This window comes from Colletotrichum truncatum (genome assembly GCF_014235925.2).
Source record: "Colletotrichum truncatum strain CMES1059 chromosome Unknown Contig_0005, whole genome shotgun sequence".
NCBI classification, from domain to species: domain Eukaryota; kingdom Fungi; phylum Ascomycota; class Sordariomycetes; order Glomerellales; family Glomerellaceae; genus Colletotrichum; species Colletotrichum truncatum.
The window spans coordinates 3,385,646-3,413,495 of NW_027222402.1; the positions used below are offsets into that span (position 1 = coordinate 3,385,646).

Sequence of the window (27,850 nt, forward strand, 5' to 3'; positions counted from 1 at the left end):
TGGGTAGAGTGGGAGGTGGGGGTTCGAACCACTCACGCATCCAGTTTGCCTTTCTGGAGACGCGTGGCTGCAGCACAACGGTGGCGGTTGTTCCATTACTATTCGGTGCTGTGACCTTGGAGTGAGGCCCATGCATGCAAATGGCCTAAGATGGTCTCAGAAGCGATTCGAGACGCGATTCTTGGTCAGAGTTAGTCTGGGTTGGGCCCCAAGCGCAACGGGCAAAGTTGCCGCTTTGACACTGCGATTGTTGCGCTGACGAATCGGATCGCTAGCTTCGGATATAGGACCTTTGACCAATAAGAGGTTGATCATCGGGTAACTGGCATCCACTTACGGCATCTTCGTCTTAGTGATCTCGGAATTCAGCCCAGATGATTAAAACAAAATGCCGCGGAGAAGAGGAGTTGTCCGTCATCCACACAAATATTTGTAGCTCAGCATTGAGGAGTAAAGCGGTTATTAGAAATCATTCTTTCAGTTGACTTAATTCCCTTTTTGAAATATCTGCCCATGTCGTTTTGACATCGAGACGTGAAAATGGAAAATGTTTCAGTAAATGTACCTGTTCTCATAGTAGGTGGAGGGCCTACGGGTCTGTTCACGGCCTATATGCTGTCCAAACACGGAGGTAGGTCGGCCTGATGTCCTGATATTCGCTGATGAGTTGCGACGAGCTGACAATATTCCAGTCAAGTCACTACTCATCGAGAAGTATTCTCAACGCCTGGCGGCACCCAAAGCACATGCCTTGTGCCCGAGAACCCTTGAATGTTGTAGGCAGTATGGCCTCGATACAAACATGTTGCGCAAGTTCGGCACCCCCCGCAACGACGCTTATTGGGTGAACTTCTTGACGAATCTGAGCGGTGAGAGGGTTGGGTTTCTGCCATATGAGAGGATGGACGTAGAGGTCTTGGAGAGCACACCAGAGGTAGGGATCGCCACATAGTTTGACTGATCGCTACTCACTTTTTTACAGATGATCCATAACATTCCCCAACCGGACTTTGAGAGGTTTGTAGCTGAGCAACTAGCGTTCGATGACAACGTTGAGCTTTGCAAAGGGGTGGCATTTATTTCTTCTACACAGGTATGTTTTACAGCCCCTTTGATTAGTTGCTTTTAATTTTTTCCCAATATTAACAAGTCTTAGAGAGGGGATAAGGTGGTCACATTGGTAGAAGAACGCGCTACAAGACAAAGATGGACTATTTTATCCAACTACGTGATTGGCTGCGACGGTGCAAAAAGTGAGGTTCGCAAGTCCCTCGGCATCGAAACAGAAGGCGAAGACGGATGTGAGTATTTCATAGCAAATATTCTCTGCTTATTGATTTTTGACGAATTGTTTTAGATGAGACGATGATGACCATTCATTTCAATGCCGATCTGCGACCCATAGTGAAAGGTCGAGAAGGCATGTTGCATTGGATTCTTGACCCGGCCTGTTCTGGTTTCATTATTGCATATGACCTCGGGGGTAACCAGGTGTTGATTAGCAACTTTAATGTGAGTTCCAAGCCTCGAGCTAGCATATAAGAATGTAATACTTATTATTCCAGTCAAACAAACATCCGGCCGACAAATGGAGCGAAGACCTCGCCCGTGCAACGGTCTCCGCCGCCATAGGCCAAGACATTCCATTCAAGATTCTCAGCTACAGGCCGTGGTTACTGAGTCGCAAAGTTGCAAAAAAGTATAGACGGGGAAATGTTTTCTTGTGAGGCACTCAAGATCGTCCTGATGATTGCATAGTCGTTAACATCTAACAGAGTGGGTGATGCCGCGCACTCGTTCCCGCCAACAGGTGGGCTCGGCTTGAATTCCGGACTGGCAGACGCACACAATCTTGTTTACAAGATAGCGGCTGTATTACAAGGATGGGCCAAGCCCTCTATTCTTGACACATACGAGGCGGAACGGCGTCAAATCGCACTTGTCGCATCATCTCAGAGCGTCAAGAATGGAAAGACAATCTTTTCGTTTCTGAAAGCTGTTGGCACCGCCGACATCGATGATAATGAGGAGGCTAGGCGAAACATGTTCAAAACCATACGCGACCCTACGAAGAAGGATCTTATCGCGAAAAATGTGGAGGCTCAAAGAGAACACTTTGACAACGTGAGTTTACTCTGATGAATGAGTAACGCATGAACAGCGGTTCAATAGAAGGAATGAAACTGACTTTAGCTAAATAGCTCGAAATACACATCGGCTACGTCTACGGCGACAAAGAACCACCAGCAAACGCCTCTCGCTACATACCAAAGTTCAGAACCGGGGCTCGGCTGCCACATGCCTGGGTTAAACCTCTTAGAGCGCACAACTGTCTCCCCCGGAAACCAATCGATACGTCGTACGTCAAGGAGATACCGAGTGATCAGCTATCCACTCGACAGTTCTCTATCCTCGATTTCGTGACTCCAGGAACTTTCTGCCTAATCGTTGGATCCCACTCACTATGGCAGCAACGGTTCGCCGAGTGCGAAAAAGCAGCCGTTGGCAGAGTTGGCCACCGTCTGTATTTATGGGCCGAGGGCAGCGATTTTGACTTTTGTAACGAGAAACATCGTAAACTGTTCCACAAGCAGGGGCGGTTAGCTCAAGGAGGAGCAGTTTTAGTGAGGCCGGACCAGCATTTGCTTGGGTCTTTATGGCCGGAGACTTCGGCCGAGGACATAATGAGTCTTATATTGGGACACTTGGATCATGAGACGTAGGAACGATTCACATGAACATGTTACGGAAGGACCAAACTCTTAATGAGCATTATAACGAGTTGCATCTCTGATCACGAATGTAAATGGCGACACGAAGTTTGAATTGCGAGATAGTAGTACAAACTCTTCGTCTCTGTGAAATTTTGATAAACCAGTTTTGCCTCGCCCATCATGTTCGTGTCTGGGCGTCAAGTAATACCCGGATATTCAACCAAGCTGTTGTAGGTATGGGTTCAGAAACCACATTGAGCCACTTGCCGTGCCATATTCTGTCTTTAGTAGCCAAGGTGGTTACCAAGGCCCTATCTCCAATTGCTTTTACCTCTATTTGCTGTATTTGAACACCACTCTCCGTGTGATCCATCCACACGCAGCGTAATAGGACATACCATCCACGTGGAAGCAACCTCCAAGAATGAGAGGTATGCTTCGTCATTCAGCTCCAAGTCAACAATTATAATATATTAAGAGAATGTCCAACAAACAATCTCGCATTAACCCGAAACTTCCCTTATGCCAAAATCCCTCTCTGCTTCAACCAGCTCTCACACAACTTGGGCCACTCCGAAACCGGCAATCCCACCGTGTCCAACGCAAACCCGTGGGGCGCGTCCGCGAAAACATGCAACTCGACAGGGCCCTCGGCAGCCTGGATACCCTGCGCCAAGCGATACGCATTAACGACGGGCACGATGGGGTCGTTTCCGGAGTACACGATGAAGCTCGGCGGCGCGGGGCTCCGGAGCTGCTGATCCGGGATGACGACGTCGTACAACTCCTGCTTCTCGGGAGGCTCGAGGGCGGCCTTGTTGGGGATGATGGTGTGGCCCTTTGCGTTGGTCGAAATGGGTCCGTACCCAAGGATGGCGAACTCCAGCTCCGGCACGGGCCCGCCGGCGGTCGATGACCAGGCGGACGGGTACTCCGCCAGGAGCGCCGCGCCGAGGTGTCCTCCGGAAGACAAGCCGCACACGCCGAGGGTCTTTCCGTCGGCGGACTTCTCCTTGATCAGACGAAGGGCTTGCCTGGCATCGTCTACCGGGGCGGAAGGGCTCGATTCGGCCGTGGGGAACCGGTGGACGAGGACGTAGGCTTCGAAGCCGAGGCCCGCCAGCCATCTCGCAACCTGTACGCCCTCACGTCCGACCATAAGCTGGACGTAGCCGCCGCCGCCGAGAATCACCACCGCCCGGCCGTTAGGGGTCGTCGTGGGCTTGTAGCCAAACAGCCATGGCCGCGTGACCTTTGTCGCTACTGCTTGGTCGATGGGGCCCGAAGGCTGCTCGAGATCGAAGGCGCCCGCGACGGGCTCGGAGTCCCAGAGGGGGAAGGCGATATCGGCGCCGAAGAGTTCTGTTGAGGACATTTTTGCTGGCTGTGTTTGTGATTTAGACGGATTTTGGGACTCTCGCAAGAAGAGGGGGACGTTGTTTGTTTTATCTAGCCTTCGGAGCATGTCATTTTGATTAAGTGGTTCTCGGTTTGCTTTGCACCGAGCTGCCGAGGGTTACGGGCTGAGTTGTTCTTCATTACAAGAGAAAGTAAGTTTGATCAACCGGAAAATGCTCTTTTTTACATAAAATAAACGCGACTAGCTGAACGAACGGCTTGTGTACAATGTCATACCAGACCAGAAGGCGGATCATCACACGGCTTTGGCTCATCAGTTGGCATCGTAGAATCCCCCACGCGCGGGGGCGGGGGCGGGGGCGGGGCATTCGGAGAACATTTCTTCACGCTACGAATACATGGCGGGGTAGGCAATTTCGTTGCGGAACTCAAAGTATGTAAATGTGAACCAGGAGGTCTACCGGCAGTATAATATGTACGTAGAAACATGGGAAGCAGGAATGCGTCGATATGTTGGCATCACCTCCGCCGAAAGCAAGCCTGCCTCATTTCAACCGCTCAGCTCAAGGCTCAAGAGTATAAGTGACACTGTTTCCAGGCACACGAGGATAGAACTCGAAAGTGAAGACAGTCGGCTTTCCACCGCTGATGACAGCCTGGACGGCGGCCTGGGTAATAACAACCTTGGCACCGTCATACCTCCATTGTCCGTCGTAGGTCTGTAGCAGTTAGCTTCACATTCATGCAAACGTGGCCGTATATGTCGGGAGAACAGCTATGAGTCGAGTTTCCCACTTACAATTCTCGCTTGTTGAAGAGGCCCGAGAACAGTCGTCCAGTCATCAAATAAGTAACTTCCGTCATTCTTCAGCGCCTTCACTGCGGCAGGCATCCTCAGACCCTTGTATTCGATGGGAATGTTCAGGTCGGCTCCCGCGACGGCCTTTGAGCTGCTGGCGGAAAGACGAGGCACGTCCCACTGGATAATCTCGATTTGCGAGGTCGCGCCCGCGGAGAATTCGAGTGTCAGATTGGCCTTGCTTCCGGGCGCCGCGGTGGCGGAAAGCCACTGGCTCAGGAAGCTCGCCTTGAGAGTGATGGCAGACGAAGACACGCTGTAGTCCTTGTCGGGAGAAAGCGCCGTTCCTGTGGTGGTCTTGACGCCCTTCAGGGTGTTCCCGTTAAACTGCCATGGCAGCGTCGTGTCCTTGGCGGACTCGCCGACTTTGTTCCAGACGAAAGCGGAGGAAGACTGGGTGGTTGCGCCGGCGTCGACGGTGCTCTCCGGGAGTGAGCTCTTGATTCCCTTGACCCCGCTGTTGAGGATACCGATGGAAGTCGGGTCCCGCCAGGTGCGAGCATTGCGATCAAGATGATCCAGGCCGTTATCCCAGATGATAATGGCGGTGTTGAGCTCCGTAGCGGTCCGAACAAGATGATCCGTCCACTTCCACCTCGCAGCAGGTTCGACATTCAACGGGCTGGCGTCAAACTCTCCGATAATCAAGGGGACGTCAGTAAAGTTACCCCTGACGACGCCCAAATCGGTCTTTTGAGACGCCTTATCCGCATCGCTTCCCCAGATCGTCTTTCCCCAAGCGGAAAAGATGAGATCGTAGGGGCTGTAGTAGTGGTACTGCAGAGCCCACGGGTTCTTGATGGAGGCCGGGGCCTTGAACCATTGGGTAGTTTTGTACCCGTCCATACTGCCGCCGACGAGGTTCACCACGCGGCGGGTGTTGAAGCCGCCACTGTCTGCAAGGGCCTTTAGGAATATGTCATTGAGGGTGTTGAGGTGGGCGCCGTGTTCCGCGGTGGTGGCGGGCGGCTCGTTGATGGGCTCGAGGGAAACGAGGGAAGATTTGCAAGCCAGCTTTTGCCCGATTTGCAGCCAAACAGCGTAAAACTTGTCATTGAGGGCCTTTTTGGCTTCGTCTGTGGTGGCCTTGGTGACGTCGGCCCAGTTCCAGGAGTCTGAAATAGTAATAGTTAGGATGTGCGGATGATGAAGGGAACGGGATGATAATACCGTGATGGACGTTGGTGAGAACGTAGAGACCTCGTGCAGTGGCCATGTCGACTACATCAGAGACACGCTGCAGCCAGGCAGGGTCAACGGTATAGTTCGGTGCACCGCTAGTAAAATGATCGCTGTATGTGACTGTTGTCTTATTAGTCTCACATTGTTCATCAATCAGAGTTGTGGACGTACCAGGAATGCGAACGCTCTTGAATCCCGCTGCTTTGACATCGTCAAATGTCTTCTCGACAACAGGCGGGTTGTTCCACGATCCCTCATTGGGAATCGCGTCGAGCGTGTTGCCCAGGTTCCATCCCGGGTTCATAGCCTTGACATAGTCGACGGCCGAGATGTCGGTGAAGGTGCCGGAGCAAGCCGTCGGGGCGGCGCTGGCGGAAGAAGACCTGGCAGTAGTTGTTAATATTCTCGAAGTAGTTGTAGGAGCTACTGGTGGGCGAGATGATGTTGTTGTCCGAAGCGTCGTCGGAGGGGCTGCTCCCTCGAGACACTGCGAGTACCCTAGATATTGTTTGAGCAAAGTGCGGGCGATGACTATGCCTACAAAGAAAAAAAAGACTTACAGTCGTTCTGCTTCTGACAAGTCCATCTCGCCACGCACGTCGTCGGCCCCGTCCAGCCGATACCGCCACATTGACCGTATGGCGTCTGCTGGGCCGAAGCCTCATGGAGCAGCGCAAAAAGCACGACGAAACCAATGTTGGACTTCATCTCGAGGATTGGTATGGACGAGAGCACTCAATGGAGAAGCAGTCACGAACAATGCCTCGCAGAGTCGAGGAAGACAACGTAGTTAATACTCAAGAGCACTCGCTTCATTTGAGCACATTTCCCTTTTCGGACACGGCACATCTGAACAACATGCATGCGATGCGATCGGAAGACAAAACTTACAAGGCTAGACCAACTGCCACTGCGCGCACGACGGCGCTTGGTGGAAAATCTCGTGAGAACATGGCCAACTTGGGCAAAGCGAAAACGAAGAGAGCGGAAGGTAGCTGGGGGGCTCAGCTGAGAATGATCAAAAGACGACACAACAGGAATAGAGAGAGAGATGGGCCTGCGAGATTGTCATGAGAGCAGGGGACGCCATTCTCTTTTGAGGACGGAGAGCCGCTCACGATGCCCCAGATTGGGAAATCGAGTGACACAAGGCAAAAGAAAGTGTGGTAATCGCGTAGGTAGATTGAGGAGTTCTGTTTTGCTCCGAAAAGGGCAATTCGGGCCTGGCTCCGTATCAAACCCCCCCCTCTTCGATCAGTACAACATGGCGCAAAAACAATTGCTCGGGAGGTGGGTCGGAGTCGTACTCTAATCCAAGTAAGCGGTGGTATTGAACGGAAGCGAGCCATTAGAGTTTGGTAGCATGTCGGCCCATGATCGTGGTTAAATGTTTCTGAGCAAGGAGGCGAAATTTCAGGAACTCTTTACAGAAAGCTTATTTTTGTAATGCGTACGTTGCTTAGGGGGGGATACAATGTTTTAGAACAATGTTCAATGTAGGAATGTAATGTGTGTTTATTGATTGTCTTCCGAGTCATGATCGGGTCTGCCCATCAACATCAGACAGACAGGACGATTAAATGAAATGAGCTTTTAAGTAACATGTCCACCCTGAAAGCCCCGTTGGTTCAGCATGCTCGGTCATTAAATGCTCTATCCTTCAGCAAATGCTGTGAAAAAGACGCGAATTGCGTCTCCGGCCAAATTTGCCGTGTTGGGTTGCGTTACCATGCCGCAGTTCCGACACGACGGAGATAGATGCTCTGGACGTTGCATATATGAAGGCTTGGTGGGCCTACATTGCAAGTCTTACAGGTCCGTCATCAAGCCAAGAGTCCAAATCCAGGATGATATAACCCCTCAACACTCCAAACGCCCCTTTGTAATCTCGAGCAATATGTAAGCATTGCCGAGAGTCCTATGGCGACACATTATCAAACGCATCGCGCGCCCATTCCTACAGAGGAACATAGTGCGACGCGTGGCGGGTTCACAGCCGAAAGTCGAATGCCATCGTTCGAGACAACTCAAGTCAGCCGGGTTCCCTCCGGTGCGATAGATATGCTCTCATAGGATTCATCGCGGGCGTGAAGCCCTAATCGCTGCATTCCTGCAGTTTCAATGTTCGTTCGCCCAGCTCTCTTCGAGGGCAGTCCATCATCGCTTCGGAGGCCCAGGTGGCGGAGGCGCATCTGTCGGCGTGCCACGAAATTGGTTCTTCAGCTCTTGGATAAAATAGTGACCGAAACCTCGTCCCTCAGGATCAGCTACCCCATCTCCAACGTTAGCCCCGCTGTTGCCATCAGATTCCTTGCTGTCGATGCATCACAACATACCCGACGCCTGGCCCTGGCGCAGTGGCTCATGGGGCAGTGGTCCATTCTGCTTCTCGTCGATATACCGATGGATTCGGCCGACGCCGCGATGGAATCCGGGGCTTCGGAGGATCTGCGAGCGGGTCTTTTGTTAGCAGGCTAGTCGCAATGACAAGCAAGAGGCGGAGCTCTCGGAGCTTGATGCGGCTGGGGAGGGGGGAGCGAACCTGTCGGATGATGACATCCTCAAAAGCGACAAGAGCGCGTAGCAGGATGTTCAAAGGAGGCGCCATGGTCGAAAGTATGTTACCTCGAAAGGCACAGTCAACCGGTTGAACGATATATCGAAGCTGAAGTGAATGATTAAGACCCCCCGGCGAGACCAACAAATTGGAAACATGCCGCGTTGGTGGCGACCGAATGTTCGGCAGTTCGGCCGTTTTGCCCCACATGATTTGTCATCAGCGAATCATACATTTCTGAAGCCCATTCAAAGTTTAGTAACCATATCGAGAGGTGCCTTTGATGAATTGGCGTAAAGAGTGTCTAAGTGATTCAGAAGATCTACTCTAAAAGACTCTCTGATAGCTGTGAATCTCCACATCCACAAATGCATGAACATGACTGTTGTTATGGTTCACTCCTTGCCAACTCGGCATGCACTATTAAGTCGTTTCCCATCAAGTAGCCCATCCCGGGTTTGGCGCCTGGAATAACCGGGGGGCTGATGGCGAAATATCGGAGTCTGCCACTCCGTTTTAGCGTGCCTTTGTGTTGCCTTATGCCACCCCTCAAGCTGGCGTTACAAGACTATTATCTCTGGGGTAGAAGATACTCCTTTGAAGGGCTGCCAATTCCGCTCAGTCGGAACACTCTTGTTTTGGAATAGCTCGATGCCTCAAATCACATGGGCGTGAAAAGGCAGAATCGTAGCAGCCTCCCTCATGGTCTTTTTTGCTCGACACACGGCCACGACATTCATTAGCTAACCCCATTCCGAGATGAGGTGCACTGTTATTATTAGCAGGCAGCAAGTGGTCACCCTCTGAGGCCTCTAAGGAAGGACTTGTCATCAGGTCCTTCAAGTGCGTGTTAGTCGCAATGAATACCTTGAAGGGACTGTCAATGTGGATCTCGTCGTCCACAATTCATTTTTTAGCTTGTCTTTGGCCAGAAACTTTATGGAGAGGATCCTCGATGTTTCAACCAGCCAACTGGTCCCATTCGCCCCAATTGAGAGGCAGTCCGATATCGAGATTTGCTTCAAGCGCATTGTCGACCGCTGGCAGGTTGAAGCTTGGGTCAAAATGGCCGAAAACGTCTAGATGCGGCATTGCGTCGACCACCGAAAAGTCGACCGTGTTTATTGATCGAAATTCCGAAGACGTCGACGGGGGCACCGTAACTTGAGCTGCTGTATCTTGTAGCGTTGCGGGAGCAGGCTCCTCAATTTGCCCGTTCGCGGATACGTCAACGTGGGAAGACTGTGGCACCACGGCCCCTTGCGCAAGAGAGGTGGCAGCTCGCTCCATCTCCCTAAGAATCCGTTCACCCAAACCAGCCACCACTTTAGCACTCCAGAAGACGTCCCCAAATCGTTTCATAAGCTCCGAGTTAGACTTGAAGGCGTTACGAGCTCGGGCACGGAACATTGGCAAGGCACTATGGCGCATCTTGCGGTACTCGACGCTCAGAGCAAGAGACAGTGCATAAGGCACAAGTGGTACGGGGCAGAGATGGTCGCGGCGGATGGCTGATGATATACGCTCAGCGGCGAGGGAGCGACGGGCGTTGGCGGAGGCGGGTGGGATGGTCTGCGCATAATTCGATGGACCGCCGGGTCTCGCTAGACGGCATGACAAAATGATGACGGCATGGTAAAATATCTCAATAGTGGCTGTATCGAGTCAATATTGCAAGGTTATAATGGCAGAAATAAGACATACCGAGTAGGGGAGTAGGAACTTGCAATGCCCCAGCTTCGAGGATCATGGGCTCGAGGACGGGAAGATCGATGAAAGGTTTCGTTTCTAATGACTGTGCAATGACACCTGGCCTGTATAGTTCAATGACTTTGTCTAACCATTGCACAACAGAAAGGAAGAGGCGGAAGCAAGGAGCCTGTCGACGGAAGCAGTCCTCGAGACCCGGTCCAATGTCCCGCTCATGGATGACAGACGGACGCCCATACGTTGCTGCGTTGATGCGATCGACGGCCCACACGGCACAAAATAAGGTATCCAACGTATCGTCACTGGTGTGGAACAGCTGCAAGCCGAGTGTTTGGCAATGATGCACTGCCCTGGCGCCTAGTTGCGCTGGCAAATCTGCCTCATCGGCCCCCGAAGGTTGGATATAGAGGGATAGCATGCACAGGGCGCGAATGTGAATCGTCCGGTCTGAAATCAAACTCGTCTCAAGAATGGTTCGCACGGAACCGGATAGGTGCTGGTGGAAATCTTGGTACGACAATTTTTTGTTTCCGTGGTTCGCAAGTCGAAGGTGGTTCTTCATGTCAGGATCAGACGCAGCAGCCAAAGAAACGACCTGTCGCATAACAATTGCCGAGGGTGAGTCGCCTTCCATCAAGACATACTCGGGGACAAGAGCAAAAATGGGGTGAATCTTTTCTCGATAGACCCTGTGGAGATGCTTAAAGTCTTTCTCGGGTGGCACGCAGGTGAGACAATTCTGCTGGACAAAAGGAAGCAGGACCTGGTCAATCATGGCCGCCGGGCGAGAAACCACGCTGCTCGAGGCTTGGCCGGAAGCCGTGTTGCCGGAAGAAAGCCAGACACCAACTTCGGCTTTGTGAGTTGGATTGGCTGCAGAATCCGAGTCTGCAGCCTCCGCAAACATTCCTTCTGGGTTAAGGTCGCCAACGAACCGTGTCTGGCCCCCATGAGGATCCGTCCTTCCATCAGAGTCTCGGCGAGAAGGAGACATGATCAGTACGCCATCGGGGCCAACTGACGTAGAGTTTCGAAGCTTTGTAGGCGATTTTGAGCCAGTAGCCACGTGCCTTTGAGTCCGTCAGTCAGTCTTGGATTTGAATCCACTACCAGATTGGGAAACAAACCCATCATTGACCGGCGATGAACCCCCGGCCCCATCTTGTCCATGCTCCAACTGCGGAGGTTCTGCGTGAACGCAGCGTTTCTGGCAATTTGGTCAGATAAAAATCTGGCTTTTTGAGGGTTTAGGCCTGCAAACCTTCTTTTTGCGACAAGAATCGCATGCTTGCTGGACCTGCTTGCGCTTTAGAGGCAGCCCAGAAGCGTCGGAACCCACGAATTTGACTCCTTTCGCTGAGTTGTTCATCGTCCCGTTTCCTTAGCGGCTCCAGGTGCAAGGTGTAAAGCAAACGCACAAAAACCCAGCATCATCACAACTGGGGTGTGTTTTGGCTTTGAAATGACATGAGAGTGGAAGACGGTGAGGGCGCATTGAAGTGGTTAGCGCAAAGACCCATTCATTTTGGGCAAGTGGGAAGATTGTGACTCGACAGAGTGGCTTAGTCATTCAACCCAATTTTCGGTGTATCGTCGGTCTAGTTCCCACTTTCCGCTGTAGGCAATGCTGGTCTGGCGTTGAAGTAGCCTGAAGAGATGCGCCTTCTTAGGGTGTAGTTTCTGTGCTGATTAAGCAAATACGTTGGCCTTCCACCTTTGCTAACTAACATATTGTGATGTTGAAGAAACACTCATGATTCACCTTGTCGTAGCTTGATTCGAAGTCTCTCATTGCAAAACAGACGTCTCAGTCTAGTTTACAAACGAATTCCAGAAAAACACACTAGAATACTCTAGAGATGAACATCCCCAAACGCCAACGCTATGCCGAACCCAAAGCCTTTCGTATCAATACTTTTGGAGCCTCAACTAGGCTAACAAACACCGAGCAGACAGTATACTTATTCAGCACGTCCGCCCAATCCGCTCTTGATGCCTTCTAGCACTACACCCCACCTGTTTCCTAGGCTCTTATCCTGAACGGCTTCGCTGTATCGGCCCGTAACGAGCTTGCGCATAAGGAGAGTGTCCTTTGCAACCCTGAGTTTCTTGCCCTCCTCTTGAGTAAGAAACTCTTCGAACCATGACTCCTCAACCGTGTCAAGTGGAAGGCCGATCAGCTCGGTTGCCCGGGCAGCGGTCTCTTGACTGGGAGCGGCACCCAGCACCGATGCAATCAACTGGCGGAAGAGCTGTCCTCTGACAGATTCGGAGTGTGTTCTTGAGTAGTAGAATGCCTCGGTAACACTCGTTCCCGCCATGGCGTTGAAAAGGAGTTCGAGCGCTTCGGGGGTCTTGAGAATTGGCTGCACCGTATGGAAGTAGGAGAGGGGTAGGGTGTAGTCGCCCTCGGGGGCATGTTGCACAAGCACAGTCATGATTTCGTCGGCAAAATCGGTAGTAAGTGAAGGGTGCGCGATGTACTCGAGTGCTTTCTGCGGCAAAATTGTCAGTACGATCCTTTGCGACACGAACAGACAGATGTACCTCGAATTGCTGGTGGTCCAGCAGCCACAGGCCCTTCATGAAGATCTGATAGCTCTTAGGTACGCCTGAAGCAATGGCAAACTTGGATGACGGCTGTGCTCTGCTCTGGTTCGTGTCAAAGTCGAGGAGGATATAGTAAAAGATGGAAAGGCGATGGTGCGTCGACATGGTAGCATCGCAGAGCTGCTGGTGAAGAGAACGAAGGGCGTTTTCGGTCTTGGGAGGGTAGGTCTTGGCTAAAGCAAAATGTCAGTCGTCGCATCATTAGACTCGTCGGACTTCGCCGTACCCTTTGTGAGACCGAGGGCCTTCAAGACACGATCTATGAAGAGGGCGCCATTAAAGCTTTTGCGAAAGGTCTCGACTTCTTGAATCGATTTGCGGTCGTACGGGAACTGTTGTGACCCGAAGACGTGGTCGAAATTCGTATAATCAAACATGGCCATTGTTTAATAGTGACTTTAAAGAATTGATACACCCGGCTGGTGATGCGACAAGTCGTTGGCAATAGGATCTTTGAGGACTAGAGCTGAGAAAGGCTTTGGATTCTTTTTTTTTGGAGGGGGATGGATGGTTTCGCTCAGCTTTACCCTTGCTTTGCTCTGCTTTGCTCTGCTTTGCTTTGCGCTTGGAGAGCTCAAGCCACATCAGCCACAGTCGCGCCTTTTCGCGTCTCCACACCCAATCGCAGGTGGGGAAGGCGGTGTGTCATCTGTGGCTTGTTTGTTTACAATCGGCCAAATCGGTGAACAATTCAAACAAATCAAAGTGGGGGAACCAAACATCACAATCACAATTCGCTTTCCCACCGCCGCACATCACCAACGAGGATTTTGTTTCCCAGCAAAGTTGCTGCGACTCCTCTATTGCTCTTTTTCCCCACTTTTGGTTTCTTGTCAAACTTTTTTTGATTGAGATACCCACGTCGTTATTCACCTTCTTTCATCTCTTGCTAGCTCTCGCAACACACAGACCGCAAATATGTCATCTCGGCCGCGCCGTGCGACGCGCCGACAGGCTATTGTTGACTCTTCTGACGATGAAGATGTCGCCAACACCACCGTCAAGGTTGAAAGCGAGGACGACTTTGAACCCGAACCTTCCAAAAGCCCAGTGCGACGACCAACCCGCGCGCGCAAGAGTGCTGCCGCGACAACTCCTGCTCCCGCAACCACAGCCCCGCGACGAAGAGGCAGACCAAAGAAGAATGTCGAATCTTCGATTGTTGAGGCGCCTTCTACTCTTGAATCTGTCAAGGCCGAGGAGCCCGAGCCTAGTTCCGTGATGGAAGAAGCTCCGTCGATGGTGGAGGAACCTGCCTCTACTATTGAGCCCACCGAGGTTTTCGACGCAAATCAGACTGCCGCAACGATCGAGCAGGAGAACACTCCCAGGAAACCTTCGCCCACACCCAAAAAGCAGAGGAGGAGCGTTGCCCCCAGAGCCTCCAAGTCCGCGACTCCCGAGTCTGCTGGGCCGAATGCCTCGGTCGCAGGCCTTAAGCCTTCTGCCTCACCACAACCTTCCCAGCGCGAGCCTTCCCAGCGCGAGCCTTCCCAGCGCCGCAGTGAGCCTTTGGCCGACATCACAGCCTCCAGCGTCAACGAGCAGCGGCCTTCTTCAGATGAGACTCAGGCTACCGTAAAGCCTATTCGCGCCATGGACACCGTTATGGAGAAGCCCATGGATATTGTCCTCAAGTCGCGCAACCTTGCTGTCCCCGTTGTTGAGGATACGACCCCCAAGCCGCGCCTTGTCATCACATACCTCATTCTGACAAACTTCAAGAGTTACGCCGGACGTCAGGAAGTTGGTCCCTTCCATGGGTCTTTCTCGTCCGTCGTCGGCCCGAACGGTTCTGGAAAGTCAAACGTTATTGACTCTCTCTTGTTCGTCTTTGGTTTCCGCGCAAGCAAGATGCGTCAGGGAAAGCTGTCTGCCCTCATTCACAACTCCGCGCAATACCCCAACCTAGATCACTGCGAGGTCTCCGTGCACTTCCGTGAGGTCATGGACCAGGTATGTAGGCCCTTGCATCAAGTTAAGCTCGTACTAATCAACTGTAGCCCGGTGGTGGCCACGAAGTCATTCCCGATTCCGATCTCATCATCTCCCGCAAGGCCTTCAAGAATAACTCAAGCTCATACTACATCAACGGCAAAACCTCAAACTTTACGTCGGTTACAACCCTCCTCCGTGAGCGCGGTATCGACCTCGACCACAAGCGTTTCCTGATTCTCCAGGGTGAGGTCGAATCCATTGCCCAGATGAAGCCGAAGGCTGCCAACGAACACGACGACGGTCTTCTGGAGTATCTCGAGGATATTATTGGCACCTCCAAGTACAAGACACCAATTGAAGAGGCTGCAGCTGAGGTTGAGGCACTCAACGAGACCTGCATGGAGAAGAGCGGTCGTGTCCAGCACGTCGAGAAGGAGAAGAACAGTCTTGAGGACAAGAAGAACAAGGCCCTCGCATTCATCCGGGACGAGAATGAGCTCGTCATCAAGCAGTCTGCACTCTACCAACTCTTCATCAGCGAGTGCAACGACAATGTTGCTGTCACGGAGGAAGCCATCAGTCAGATGCAGGCACAATTGGATGATGAGCTTGAGAAGCACCACGGAGGCGAAAAGATCATTAAAGAGCTGCAGAAGGCCTATTCTAAGGGTAGCAAAGAGTTTGAAGCCGAAGCAAAGAACACCGAGGCCCTGGTTAAGGAGATGGCCAAGTTCGAGCAAGAGCGTGTCAAGTTCGATGAGAAGAAGAAGTTTCTCAACGACAAACAGAAGAAGCTCGAAAAGACCATCACTAATGCTGAGAAGTCTGCTACCGAAGCCGATGATACCATTGCCGAATGCGCCGAAGACATTGAGGCTCGCGCCAAGGAGATTGCCTCTCTGGAGATCCGAGTCCAAGAAGAAGAGGCAGAACTCGCCAGTATCCGTGAGGGCCTCAAGGGCAAGACCCAAAAGTTCTCTGACCAAATCGCCGTCAAGCAGAAGTCACTGGAGCCCTGGAAGGAGAAGATCAACCAGAAGCAATCTGCCATCGCTGTTGCGGAGAGCGAAATGAACATTCTTGAAGAGAAGGCCAATGCTGGTGCCGTGGCCATCTCCGAAACAGAGGCAAAGATTGCGGCCATCGAAGATCGTAGAGCAGCAAAGGCTGAGGAGCTCAAGGAATGTCAAGCCGAAAAGGCCAAGTTGGAGCAAGAAGCCAAGGAGGTCGAACACGAGCTTGGCCGCTTCAACTCACACGAGGCCAAGATCCGCGCAAAGGTCTCCAACGCCAGACAAAAGGCCGATGAAGCTCGTTCCAGTTTGTCTAAGACGCAGACTCAGGGTAACGTTCTCACGGCCTTGATGCGCATGAGAGAGTCCGGCCGTATCGATGGCTTCCACGGAAGGCTTGGTAACCTGGGTGCAATCGACGAGAAGTACGACGTTGCCATCTCTACTGCCTGCGGTGCGCTCGACAACTTTGTCACCGACACCGTCGAGGCTGGTCAGCAGTGCATCGAGTACCTTCGCAAGACCAACCTAGGCCGTGGCAACTTCATGTGCTTGGACAAGTTGAGAGTGCGCGACATGAACCCTATTCAGACACCTGAAAATGCGCCTCGCCTATTCGACCTGGTCAATCCCAAGGAGGAGAAGTTCAGGCCTGCTTTCTACCACGCCCTTCAAGACACCCTCGTCGCCAAGGACCTTGCCCAAGCCAACAGAATTGCTTACGGCGCCAGGAGATGGCGTGTGGTTACTCTGGCTGGCGAGCTCATTGACAAGTCTGGTACCATGTCCGGTGGTGGTAACACCGTCAAGAAAGGCCTCATGTCTTCCAAGCTTGCCTCTGACACCACCAAGGAGCAGGTCGCCAAGCTCGAGGAGGACCGTGATGTGCTTGAAGAGAAGTACCAAGACTTCCAGGAGCAACAGAGGGAGCTCGAGACCAGGTTGCGCGACCTGAACGAGCAAATCCCCCAGCTTGACACCAAGATGCAAAAGATCAACCTCGAAATCGAGAGCGCGGCGAGAAACCTTGCCGACGCCCACCGTCGTATCAAGGAGCTGAGCAAGGAGCACCAGCCATCTGCCTCGGACAACAACCGCATCGCCGCTCTCCGCAAGGAGATTGCGAAGCTCAACAAGGAACTCGAAAAGCTCCACGACGAGACGTCTGGCGTCGAGGAAGAGATCAAGGCTCTCCAAGACAAGATCATGGAGGTTGGTGGTGAGAAGCTCCGTCTGCAAAGGGCCAACGTCGACGCCTTGAAGGAGGAGATCCAGTCCCAAAATGAGGAAACCACCAATGCTGAAGTCCGCAAGGTCAAGGCTGAGAAACAAAAGACGAAACTGGAGAAGGACCACGCCAAGGCAACAAAGGAGCTTGAGGCAGCCATCCAAGATCTGGAAAAGCTGGAGCACGAGATTGAAAACCAGGGTGAAAAGGCAGAGACACTCCAGAGTCAGGTTGATGAGGCCGAAGAGGGTTTGGCAGCGAAGAAGGAGGAGCTGTCATCTCTCAAGGCCGAGCTCGACGAGAAGACTACCGAGCTTAACGCAACTCGCGCTACTGAGATTGAAATGCGCAACAAGCTCGAGGAGAACACAAAGGCCCTGCAGGAAAACCAGAAGAGGCTCATGTACTGGAATGACAAGCTCTCCAAGCTTACGCTTCAGAACGTGGATGACCTGACTGGCACCTCCAACTCGACAGTCAAGCCTCCGCCTACTCCCATCAAGAAGGCCGCCGAGGATGATGAAGAAGAGGAAGACGACGACACAGTGGTCCGTGCTGAAGTCGATGAGTCTCTTCAGTCCGCCGTGGCTGAGGAGGCTGCTGAGGCCGAAGAAGCGGAGGAAGCAACTCAGCCTACGAGACAGCCCTCGGAGCTGCCAGTCTACACTCCCGATGAGCTAGCTGGCATGAGCAAGGAGAAGCTCAAGGGAGAGATTGCGGCCCTCGAGGAAAAGACCCAAAATGTCAACGTTGACCTGGGCGTCCTCTCCGAGTACCGTCGCCGTGTTGAAGAGCACGCGGTGAGATCATCAGATCTTCAAAATGCCGTTGGCCTACGTGACACTGCCAAGAAGCGCTGCGATGAGCTGCGTCGCCTGCGTCTCGAGGGCTTCATGGAGGGTTTCAGCACCATCTCCCTACGCTTGAAGGAGATGTACCAGATGATCACCATGGGTGGTAACGCTGAGCTTGAGCTCGTCGACTCTCTCGATCCCTTCAGCGAAGGCATTCTCTTCAGCGTCATGCCTCCCAAGAAGTCATGGAAGAACATCAGCAACTTGTCCGGTGGTGAGAAGACACTAAGCAGTCTGGCTCTGGTCTTTGCCTTGCATCACTATAAGCCGACACCCCTTTACGTCATGGACGAGATTGATGCTGCGTTGGACTTCAGAAACGTAAGTTTTGTCATGCCGTTAAGACTCCTGCAAAATTGCAAGAAGCTATGCTAACATTTCACCACCTCCAGGTTTCCATTGTCGCCAACTACATCAAGGAGCGTACAAAGAACGCCCAGTTCATTGTTATTTCGCTCCGAAACAACATGTTCGAGTTGGCTTCCCGTCTTGTCGGTGTTTACAAGGTGAACCACATGACGAAGAGTGTGACGATTGAGAACCAAGACTACATCGTTCGCACTCGGCAAATACCACCGGGAAGTCAGGCAACGCAGCAGACGGCGGCAGCGCGGTGAGAAAAAGGGGATGTGGCTTATGAATAATGGATGGCTCTTTGTGTTTTTTTGATTGATTGATATGTCTTTGTTTATTCCCCTGCCAGGTTTCGGGTGGTCTTTGTGTACCATGGTATTATGACTGTACGAGAGGCGCTGGGGTAGATTAATGGCTCACATGAAATGAGAGTGGAGGTCTTTTGACTTTTTTTATCTTGGTTGTTGAACGAAGAGTTCCTGATATTGTCTCACAATGCTCACATTTCGCTTGTGTCCCTGGGGAATGTGCCACGTCATGTTTCGTGGAGGTATTGTGTTGAACTATGGGTCACGCCAGGATGCTGATCCAATATTGTCGTGATCAACGGCTGAGTCAAGAATATTGATGTTGGCGAGTGACGGTGTTTCGAGAAACGTGGGGAAGCCTCACATGAGGTGATACCCTCGTTTCTTCTGGCCTGTTGGGCTGAAAACGAAGTGCAACTCCATACTATCTATCTATGCTCGTGATTGAACCCAAGAATGTCGAGGTGCTTTGGGGCTGCCAGTTTGGTACCTGCATGATCTCGACGACGGGGCCATGGTCTCGGGTGCGCGCATGCAGCTGGTGTGTGACGTTGGACTTGGTGTCTCTGTCTACTTGGTTTGACATTAGCAGGCACCGAGGTTTGTGGCGGATAGATCTACGGATCTCTCATCTCTAGCGGACGGTATTACCAGATAGATAAGTTCGCTCCTATCGTGGAGATCTTCACTTACGATAGGACGGTGAACCAATATTTGTTAGAACAGGTTGATGATGTCTTAAACGGTATGGTTTGGGGTTGAATGGAATGGATTATTTGCGACACAGCCTCGGCTTGATGAATAGTACTCTACAGTGACGGTCGCTCCGACTGTATAAAGATCTTAGTTGAAAACCACGATTGTTAGGTTTTCGTCATTTTGAGGCAGTGGTCAACAGAAGGCCAATACTTGGGCCACTTTTTCCATCACTCTTCTGTTTGCCAAGTTCCTTCACCATGCTCACCTATTCAGTTCTCCTTTTGACTGTTGGTCTGGCGATGGCCATTGCAGAAGGGTGTCACGGGGACAATCTGCTCCGTGCTATGGAACGGCACAACGCCAGCGCGTACTGTTCCTCGCTTTTGTATTCTATTTCTGCCACGACGACGATACAGTTGCCTGAGGGTGTGCCTACTGGCTCTGGACCTGGACCGGTTTCTTCTGCCGTAAGTAGTAGTTGTCCCGCCATGAGAACTTGCTGATGATAACAGTGTTCGTGTCTCCTTGGTGTCAATACTACTTCTCGCGGGAACTGCGACTCCAAAACAACCAAAGATTTTACAAGCCTTCCTAGTACAGAAGTGCTGGCAACTGATACTTCAGCTACTGCTGTATCGGACACGTTTGGCATACCTACTGCGACATTATCAGACATTCCTGGAGGATACTCCTTTTCTTTCTCATTCCCTGCTACCTCGGGCTCCAGCATACCGCCTACTTGTGGGCTATCAGGGATGACTACTACCGTTCAAGTCACAGAGACAAGCATTAGCACACTGTACATCACCAATTTACCAGTGTCAACAGCAGTTGAGGAAGACAGCGGGGGTCGGCCTGGGCCGCCAGGGACGACTACGCCTACCACAGCCAAGACTACAGAGGCATCAAGCTCGGTTTCTAATGACGCCGAATCCAGTGACGGAACCAGCCCGACTGATATGTCAAGTGGGAGTATGCCCTGGTGGGTTCCGACAACTACTGCGAACGGAAGCTCAATGGGTACGTCGGAGACTACTGTTGATGCCACAGCTGGGATCTCAACTTCCAGTAATGTCACGAGCGAGGTCATTTCAATCACCAGTACGCCTACTTTCACATCCCTTCTCCCGCCTCAAGGTAGACCTGGGGCGACGATTACCCTGGTTATCAACGGTAATATCACGACTATCACCGGCGAGTTGCCCGATGACCAGACAAAACCGACGTCTTCTTCTGCATCTCAAAGTGACGACTCTCAATGGACTTTGACTTGGATATCTGGTTCCACTGAGACTATGCCAACGCCAAGCCCAGCTCCAATACTAACTACTATCACAAGCGACATGGGCAATGGGATTACATCAACTTGGATAGTGACAGCTGACAGCCCGATCGCCTCGGCCCTTGAAACAAGCTCAGCTAGTTCAGCGTCCTCTTCTCGGACTTCAAGTGGTGATTCTTCTGGTAGTAGCCCTATTAGCGGGGATGTCTCGACGTCAACAGCCATCAGCGCCTCAACAGTCGTAGAGGCTACCGACAGCTCTATAACAACCTCATCTGTTATACCTTCAGAGACGGTCTCTTTGACTATTAGTGTAATCACAGGTGTCGTCGATGGTGTTGTTTCGACGTGGACTTTGAGTGGTGGTTCGACTTTGATCGCCTCACCTGCTAGTACGACTTCAGCCCCTAGTCCGGTCACTTCACAGACTCCCTCAAACGGATTTACGGTCATCACCAGTGCTGTTGGTGGCGGAATGGTATCCATTTGGACTATTTCTGGGGCTTCTACACTCACTGGATCTTCAAGTATTACCGCAGCCCCTTCCTCCGTACCCGTCGGAGCCGTCATCACCAGCGTTGTCAATGGCACAGTATCGACATGGACTGTCTCCGGTGGTTCAAGCCAAGCGATTTCCAACAGGAGCACACCAATCTTCACAAGCACTGCAGCTGGGGTCGTTACCATCACCAGTTTGATTGATGGTGTAGCTTTAACATGGACTGTGTCTCGCGGCACAACCCTCCAAGGCTCATCTGACAGCAGCGTAACAACAACTGCTAGAGTCAGCGTGATTACTAGTGTTATTAACGGCGAACTATCGACTTTGACCATGATAGACGGGTCTACTATCGTATCAAGCAGTACAGCAACGCCAATTCCTACTCCATCCAGTGGAATCGTTGTTTTTACTACCGTAATTAACGGTGCAACATCAGTATGGACCATCTCAGATGGCTTGACTCTTACTGGCGCTCCAAGCCCAACTCCCAATCCAACCATTAATTTCACTATCATCACTGGTATGATCAGTGGTTCGGCCTCGACATGGATGATTTCAGGAGGGATGACCCTTCCTGTACCTTCAGTCAGCACAACAGCGACCCCTACGCAAACCAATCAAGTCATAGTCATTACTAGCGTGATCAATGGTGAAGCTTCAACATGGACTGTTTCAAACGGTTCGACCCTCGATGGTAGCTTGAGTACCAAAACCTCTAATCAATCCGATGGGTTTACCACTAAAACAGACACCGGGGATGGTAATGGTGCTTCAACCCAGACGCAGACTGCCGGCGCCACCTCTGGCGGATCAATCAACAACACCGCTACTATTTCTACATCAACCAGTGCCTCAGCAACATCAACGGTTTACGCTTCCGCGTTTACTGACATCTCTGTCATAGCAGCGCAAAACGCGAGCACATGCCTTACCCTCCAAACACCAACGGAATCCCTCCACGAATCTCTTCTAGAGCACGAGAACAGCCCTCCATACATTGATGCCTTCTTCATGAACAAAACTGGAGACTTTGTCAAGTATCTCCGTCTTCGAGACAATGCCTCGAATCCCGTTCTCATCGACGTCTCGGACCCCTTGAGACTGTCAATCATTGACAAGGATGGAGACATACTTTCCATTGATGACCAAGGACTACATTTCACTTCCGCCAACTGCTCGCCAAAAATCGATATTATCATTCCTGGTTTTTTTGATCAGTTAAGCTCTTTGACGAACTCGACTTGTAGCAATCAGTCTAACGTTTCCGTCACTGGGGCGTGGGATATGATGGCACCAGGATCATTGAGGAAAAGGCTGAATGACACGTTCGAAGTTGTCCTTCGTCTTCGTGACCAATGCGGCAACGCCGTTCGCTCAGATTTGCCTGTTTCTGTAGCATTGGGTGGTACACAATGTCTCGCTACCCCTGGTGAAGGTGGTGAATTCATCGTGAACTGCGTGTTTCCTAGCAGTAAGGGTCCGACAATGGAATGCGAGACTTCCGTCCAGCAAACTCTTGATCGTCTTACCAATGGATCGTTCTCCGGCACATGCCCCTCTTTCGTGTCCGTTTGGAGCGTTTTACTCAGGGAATTGACGAATGTGGTCAACCTTGATCAGCTCCTCAAACCACTTGTCGAATCCGGATTGGATACCGACACTGACCCTGGCCGAGACATGCTTTCTGCTATTGGGAGATTTCTAAATCTTTACGACTTCTCCACATCCACCTTTAAAAACTCATCATCTGAAGGTGGATCAAAGTTTGGAGGTATGGTTGAGAGCTATGGTGTAGTAAACATCACCACAGACGTCTGCCGCTCCCTTACAACATCGAAAACTCTCAACCTGACATTCACCGCGGGAGACATGACATTACCCTCCGTTCTCACAGTATTATCAAGTATTCCATCCTCCACACAGAGGTACGAACACAATGTCACCGACCCCGCGGGATTAGCATGCTGTCCGAACCCAGGAAAATGTGTCATTGAAGGTGCTAGGAGATATTATCCCCCCGAAGCCTCGATTCAGGGATCAGACTGCCTCTGCGGCACGGCGTCAGATGGCCGAGGTATCGCCTTCCGAACTGGAAGGTGCCTTGGATACAATCAGTGCAATGCATCATCTCCCTGTGCTAGCGGCGCGGTTTGCTTAGTGAGTAACTGTTGCGGGTTTAGTGTTTGTGTCAATGGAACGGAGTGCTCTGCGCCAAAGTTAGGGAAGAGATGGATAAGCTTGTTTGATCATGAGGCCTCGGAAGGTCCACTTTGATGCCTACGACTGTGTGCCGCCTGTATTTTGCTTCTAGGGGTAGCGTCTCAATGTCTATTGTCTTGTTTGTTAGAAAGTACTTTTGTTTCCGTATCTAGTACTGTTCACGAGCATTCATTGTTATAAACTTATGGAAAGCTACATCTATTGGTCAACTTCATGTGTTGAACCGTTCAGCCTGAATATGAACAGCACTGGCACTCTTGTGCCAACATGAAGTCGGAAGTGGCATGATCCCACGGGAAGCCTCCGACTCACTACGCCTTATGGTGGTCTAGTAAAAAATCCTTATCGAAGGACATTAGTTTCATCAATTCTTTTCCCTCGGACGAGAAATTAAGGTGTGATTGGGGTGAATGATTTATACGGTTCTTAAAAGTCTTTTCTCTCATTTATCATTTCATGGGACCTTGCCTCTGGTATAATTTGATATGAATGATATCTTTGACGCCTCGGCCCTGTGTATGGATGTGCCTTCAAGTTGTTGTGTTTGGAAAAGGCAGGACGTTTTCCTAACTAGGAATCACTCATCTTCCTTGATTAGATCCGCACAGGAAATAGTTTGGTTAGCTCCATTACGTGAATGCAAAAATAGGTATGTTATTAACGCTTCCGGTTAACCCGATGCCGATAAACATGCCAACCAAGCGAATCTACCGCCTTATGATATCTTACTTCATCTGAGCTGCAGAAACAGGATGTAGCACCATGTTTCTCGACTTCAAGTAAGGAATTGTAGAGCCATAGTACTCAAAGTCGCCCGATAAGAGCATAGGAGGAGAGATCGTCACCTCAGACTGGCCACGCTCCACAACTGCCTCACGCCATGCCTGCACCACATCGTCCTCAAATGGATTGCAATTTTGCGTACTTTTCCAACTAATCTCAAAGGCATCATCATCTGCCTTTTTGTATTGAAAAATGCTGGAGGTTCCGTCTCCGCTGTTCCAGATTTCCATCAGCCGGAGCTTGGGCATCCGCTTGGCCGCCATGGCAGCAAGATAGATCAAGTCTCTAACGCCGCGTAGCCAAAGTGACATGTCCCATTCCTCGTTTATTTCTGCCTTGAGACTATCGGAGGTTAGTGTCAGTGACGTAAGCTCTATGTAACCGCCATTAAGCTGTTGTGGCTGGCCAGTACAAATTCGATCAAGAAATGCTTCTGCATTTATAACAAAACAGAGGGAAAGACACTTCAGGTGAAGGGTGCCCATAATGACAGCTTCGGTTAGTTTGTCTTTGGGAATCAGGTCAAATCTACTATTCCTTGTGCCCGACTCTTCAAAAACCGATAATGCTTTCAGCGAGGCTGGTAGATGTTGAGATAGAACTGGTTCCATGCCTAGAATTGGCCAATCATTAGTATGGCTAATACACATATCGTTAAACCAGCAAGGCATCATACTTACCTAAACACCAGTCACCCTCAGGCGAAACCAGACCATGGCGCCACCGTTCTATTCTAACGGTTTGTAACCGTGTCAGGCTGTTGAAGATAAGGGCCATAACCTCTGGGCGCAAGTTGCGGGTGCATGCTCTTCTAGTAACGAGTTCGGTTACAACCTCCAGTCTGGGAAGCGGCTTAGTATCGTCAAGCCTGAACCCTTTGCAAAACAGATCTCGTCTGGTTTTTGGATCCATTGCTCCTTCCATGTCTTTGGAGACGTAATATTTTCTTCCGTCCTCTTCATAGATTGAAACTGACCCAGTCTCCTGAAATTTTGAATACATGTCCAGATCATCTGTGGGCATCGCGCCAGTTGCACTTTCAGTCAGATGTTTATGTCCGGAATGCTCGAGAGTCAGACCCGGATTACCATCAAATTCTCCCACAGTCGCAAGTTTCCAGTCGGAAAAGGTCGTCCATAAATGCCATATTATGCTTGTATAAAATGCTTTGCTCCAGTTCTGGCTATCCAACCCCATATCTTGGCGTTGTTCGGGCGAAGGCTCCTCGAGTCTCAGCCAGACATGCTTGATCATGCACCTTCTCCTATAGGGTTGAGTGACTTTTCTAAAATCGACCAAGTCTTCATGCCTGATAATGAAGTACTTGAAAGTTATGGGCTCGAAAAACAGCTGCCAATGCTTACAGACGCTGGCGTAAGCGGCGATGCCCCGACATGAAGACGTGGGCTGACTGTGCGCTTCTGCAAGGCTCTGCAGGACCAGCAGCCGTAACTCTGGGGGAAGAGACGAAAAATTGGGTTTTCTTTCTGCCATGTCGCAGCTTTTCTGGTTATGTTCAGAGCCAGGAAGATGTTTGAAGAATAGAAGAGAAATCCAATAGGTACAGCGTTACGCGGAGAGATTCGGTTTGCAGATGTAGTGATGAATCCTTATGCATAAGCACCATTTGGCACACCGCCTAAATGAGGTGGTATCTCGCTGAATGTGCAAGAAGTGTGCCTGTACAAGGTCGTTCTCAGCAGCGCGTTAATAATTGGACGAAAGACCAAATACTTGGTTCTGACTGGCGGTATCCCCGCATTTGATGTATCATAAAATAAGCATAGCCAAGTGTGCTGTTAGTGCAAACTTCAGCCAATGGTGGAAAAGAAGGAGAAATTGAAGGGGAAAGGCAAATAACGAGAATATCGTTTCATACTAAGGCTACCATGCTGAGATATTTGTCTCCTCACAAATTAAGCGTCTGACTGTCTTACTACAACCCGATAGATATTGAACACAAAGATTCTGCAAGAGGTACAAGGTGACACTCTACTCTTTACCAAGCATTATTTCTTGAAGGTGCAATCATCATTATTTTCATTGCGTGAGGATCGACGCCCCTATCAAACATGCAAATATGTGCCGTTGAACCATATTCCCATCCAAGCCAAGCAAAATCCATAGTGTGCAAGCTTGTAATAAAACAAATCCCGTAAACCCAAGCCACGTATCCGACTGATAAGAGAGCTTATTTTTCGCCGCCATTTTCAGAAGTTTCCCAAGTTTTTAAATCTGCTTTGACCTCGCGAAAAATGCCCCCCCAATTGCCAATCTCGTTCTCCGTCCGCTTGCGTCGGCTGAATGCTGTCCTCCTAAAGCTGACGAACCACATCATGAACCAATATGTAGCTGCTGCCATCGACGCCACAGCAGCAACCCAAGACATGGCGATGAAAGGACCGCCCTGACGTATCTGGATTCCAAATGCATCGCCTTGCTTGTCAAGCATGTGTTTACCGCCGATGACGATACCCGTGGTGACAGCTGCAAAGAGAGGTAGAACCGTAGCCGCAATCATTGAAAATATCAGTGAAACAATGACGAGAACACGCCAGAACCCGACAATTATGATCGGTAGTGTGGCAAGCAGAGTTATGCCGGCACAAGCCGTGCCAATTGCCAGCAGGGCCATCATGGCCTTCGCACCGGTGGTAGCAAGTGAAACGACCTGGTCAATGGTGCCTCTCAGCGCTGATACGAGTGGAACTGAAACATTCGCAGTTGCAATTACGAAGGAAGAGGGGATGGAGTCCGTGATATTGCGTAGGCCTAGTTAGTGTTAGATGTTTTTTCCTCATGGCTCGTGGAGGAGTTACTTGCCTTTTCCCTTATCGTCGTAGCTCGAACATGATATGATAGAGGTCTTGGACTTGGGATCGTTCTCATTTGCGTAGTTGCCTTCGCACATTTTTGAAAGAAAAAGATTATAGGTATCCTTCACTCCCAAGGCCTGCGTCAGGTTACCCATCAACTGCCCCTCGAGATCCTCCACACCGTTCCCAACCGCGTTTGTCAAGTTTCCGAGGAGGCCGCCAAGTATACCGTTGAGGCCGCTTGTGATGCCTGTGGGATCGGACGGCTGAGGAAGACCTGGAATGGTGGGGGTTGGAAGTCCAGGAAGACCGGGCAAGCCCCCGTTACCATTACCATTTCCGTTTCCATTCGTATTATTTGCCGCCTCAATTTTGATCAGTTGCTGTCCGACTTTCGATGTGTTAAGCTATGAGGACTGTTAGCTAGTGACAATTGACGAACACTGCTATAATTAACTAACCGATAGCCAGTAGTTGGTGTTGCCACTACTGGTGCTGGAACCAGCAGTCAAGAGAACAATCGAAAGCGCAACAGCGACAGCTGATGCAATGATTGGGATGATAGCGGTTATTCGACCACCAATACCGACCATGTTGTCCGCTGGTCGAGTGGATTTACTAGAGATTAAAACGGTTGAGTAAAGTGTGTTTAGTACGGCATTAGACAAGAGCCTGTTCGTGTGATTGCATTCCGCGAAGCCTTCAGGTCACAGACACTTCAGCCTCGCGGGCTGGGTCAGGCTCCCTTAATATGCCTCTGACGGGCATCGAGAAACTTTCGATCGCGGGACCTGTCAGTACGTCATTTACCGTCCCGATTTCAACGCATTGGGATGAAACGCTGGGATGAAGGCTGTTGAAC

The 27,850-nt window shown here is 50.9% G+C and overlaps 10 protein-coding genes across 10 annotated transcripts; 3 read left to right on the top strand and 7 right to left on the bottom strand.

The window, feature by feature from the left end:
• Positions 1 to 540: 540 nt before the first annotated feature.
• Positions 541 to 2,723, top strand: CTRU02_208985 (2,4-dichlorophenol 6-monooxygenase; the record flags this gene model as incomplete). The annotated part of the gene is made up of 8 exons (XM_036726062.1): positions 541 to 631; positions 693 to 934; positions 983 to 1,093; positions 1,157 to 1,301; positions 1,358 to 1,512; positions 1,566 to 1,723; positions 1,776 to 2,124; positions 2,202 to 2,723. 8 exons carry the CDS (start codon positions 541 to 543, stop codon positions 2,721 to 2,723), a joined length of 1,773 nt encoding a protein of 590 aa, XP_036582255.1.
• Positions 2,724 to 3,234: 511 nt separating this feature from the next.
• CTRU02_208986 (pectin acetylesterase) lies at positions 3,235 to 4,089 on the bottom strand (the record flags this gene model as incomplete). Its single annotated transcript, XM_036726061.1, has 1 exon — positions 3,235 to 4,089. The coding sequence occupies one exon, from the start codon at positions 4,087 to 4,089 to the stop codon at positions 3,235 to 3,237; it is 855 nt and encodes a 284-aa protein (XP_036582254.1).
• Positions 4,090 to 4,636: 547 nt separating this feature from the next.
• Positions 4,637 to 6,822, bottom strand: CTRU02_208987 (glycoside hydrolase family 5 protein; the record flags this gene model as incomplete). Its single annotated transcript, XM_036726060.1, has 5 exons — positions 4,637 to 4,792; positions 4,873 to 6,047; positions 6,103 to 6,234; positions 6,286 to 6,612; positions 6,675 to 6,822. 5 exons carry the CDS (start codon positions 6,820 to 6,822, stop codon positions 4,637 to 4,639), a joined length of 1,938 nt encoding a protein of 645 aa, XP_036582253.1.
• A 1,449-nt stretch (positions 6,823 to 8,271) lies between these two features.
• On the bottom strand, positions 8,272 to 8,722 carry CTRU02_208988 (uncharacterized protein; the record flags this gene model as incomplete). The annotated part of the gene is made up of 3 exons (XM_036726058.2): positions 8,272 to 8,381; positions 8,451 to 8,562; positions 8,657 to 8,722. The coding sequence occupies 3 exons, from the start codon at positions 8,720 to 8,722 to the stop codon at positions 8,272 to 8,274; spliced, it is 288 nt and encodes a 95-aa protein (XP_036582251.2).
• A 909-nt stretch (positions 8,723 to 9,631) lies between these two features.
• CTRU02_208989 (fungal specific transcription factor) lies at positions 9,632 to 11,750 on the bottom strand (the record flags this gene model as incomplete). Its single annotated transcript, XM_070205184.1, has 4 exons — positions 9,632 to 10,326; positions 10,376 to 11,451; positions 11,509 to 11,588; positions 11,643 to 11,750. 4 exons carry the CDS (start codon positions 11,748 to 11,750, stop codon positions 9,632 to 9,634), a joined length of 1,959 nt encoding a protein of 652 aa, XP_070061259.1.
• A 592-nt stretch (positions 11,751 to 12,342) lies between these two features.
• Positions 12,343 to 13,374, bottom strand: CTRU02_208990 (nuclear pore assembly complex assembly domain-containing protein; the record flags this gene model as incomplete). Its single annotated transcript, XM_036726057.2, has 3 exons — positions 12,343 to 12,876; positions 12,929 to 13,164; positions 13,218 to 13,374. The coding sequence occupies 3 exons, from the start codon at positions 13,372 to 13,374 to the stop codon at positions 12,343 to 12,345; spliced, it is 927 nt and encodes a 308-aa protein (XP_036582250.2).
• A 535-nt stretch (positions 13,375 to 13,909) lies between these two features.
• CTRU02_208991 (nuclear condensin complex subunit smc4) lies at positions 13,910 to 18,641 on the top strand (the record flags this gene model as incomplete). The annotated part of the gene is made up of 3 exons (XM_036726056.1): positions 13,910 to 14,947; positions 14,995 to 18,345; positions 18,417 to 18,641. The coding sequence occupies 3 exons, from the start codon at positions 13,910 to 13,912 to the stop codon at positions 18,639 to 18,641; spliced, it is 4,614 nt and encodes a 1,537-aa protein (XP_036582249.1).
• Positions 18,642 to 19,642: 1,001 nt separating this feature from the next.
• Positions 19,643 to 23,443, top strand: CTRU02_208992 (uncharacterized protein; the record flags this gene model as incomplete). The annotated part of the gene is made up of 4 exons (XM_070205185.1): positions 19,643 to 19,852; positions 19,898 to 20,486; positions 20,523 to 21,140; positions 21,162 to 23,443. The coding sequence occupies 4 exons, from the start codon at positions 19,643 to 19,645 to the stop codon at positions 23,441 to 23,443; spliced, it is 3,699 nt and encodes a 1,232-aa protein (XP_070061260.1).
• A 671-nt stretch (positions 23,444 to 24,114) lies between these two features.
• CTRU02_208993 (uncharacterized protein) lies at positions 24,115 to 25,666 on the bottom strand (the record flags this gene model as incomplete). The annotated part of the gene is made up of 2 exons (XM_036726054.1): positions 24,115 to 24,785; positions 24,853 to 25,666. The coding sequence occupies 2 exons, from the start codon at positions 25,664 to 25,666 to the stop codon at positions 24,115 to 24,117; spliced, it is 1,485 nt and encodes a 494-aa protein (XP_036582247.1).
• Positions 25,667 to 26,363: 697 nt separating this feature from the next.
• Positions 26,364 to 27,581, bottom strand: CTRU02_208994 (sur7 protein; the record flags this gene model as incomplete). The annotated part of the gene is made up of 3 exons (XM_036726053.1): positions 26,364 to 26,944; positions 26,996 to 27,395; positions 27,450 to 27,581. 3 exons carry the CDS (start codon positions 27,579 to 27,581, stop codon positions 26,364 to 26,366), a joined length of 1,113 nt encoding a protein of 370 aa, XP_036582246.1.
• Between the last annotated feature and the right edge of the window lie 269 nt (positions 27,582 to 27,850).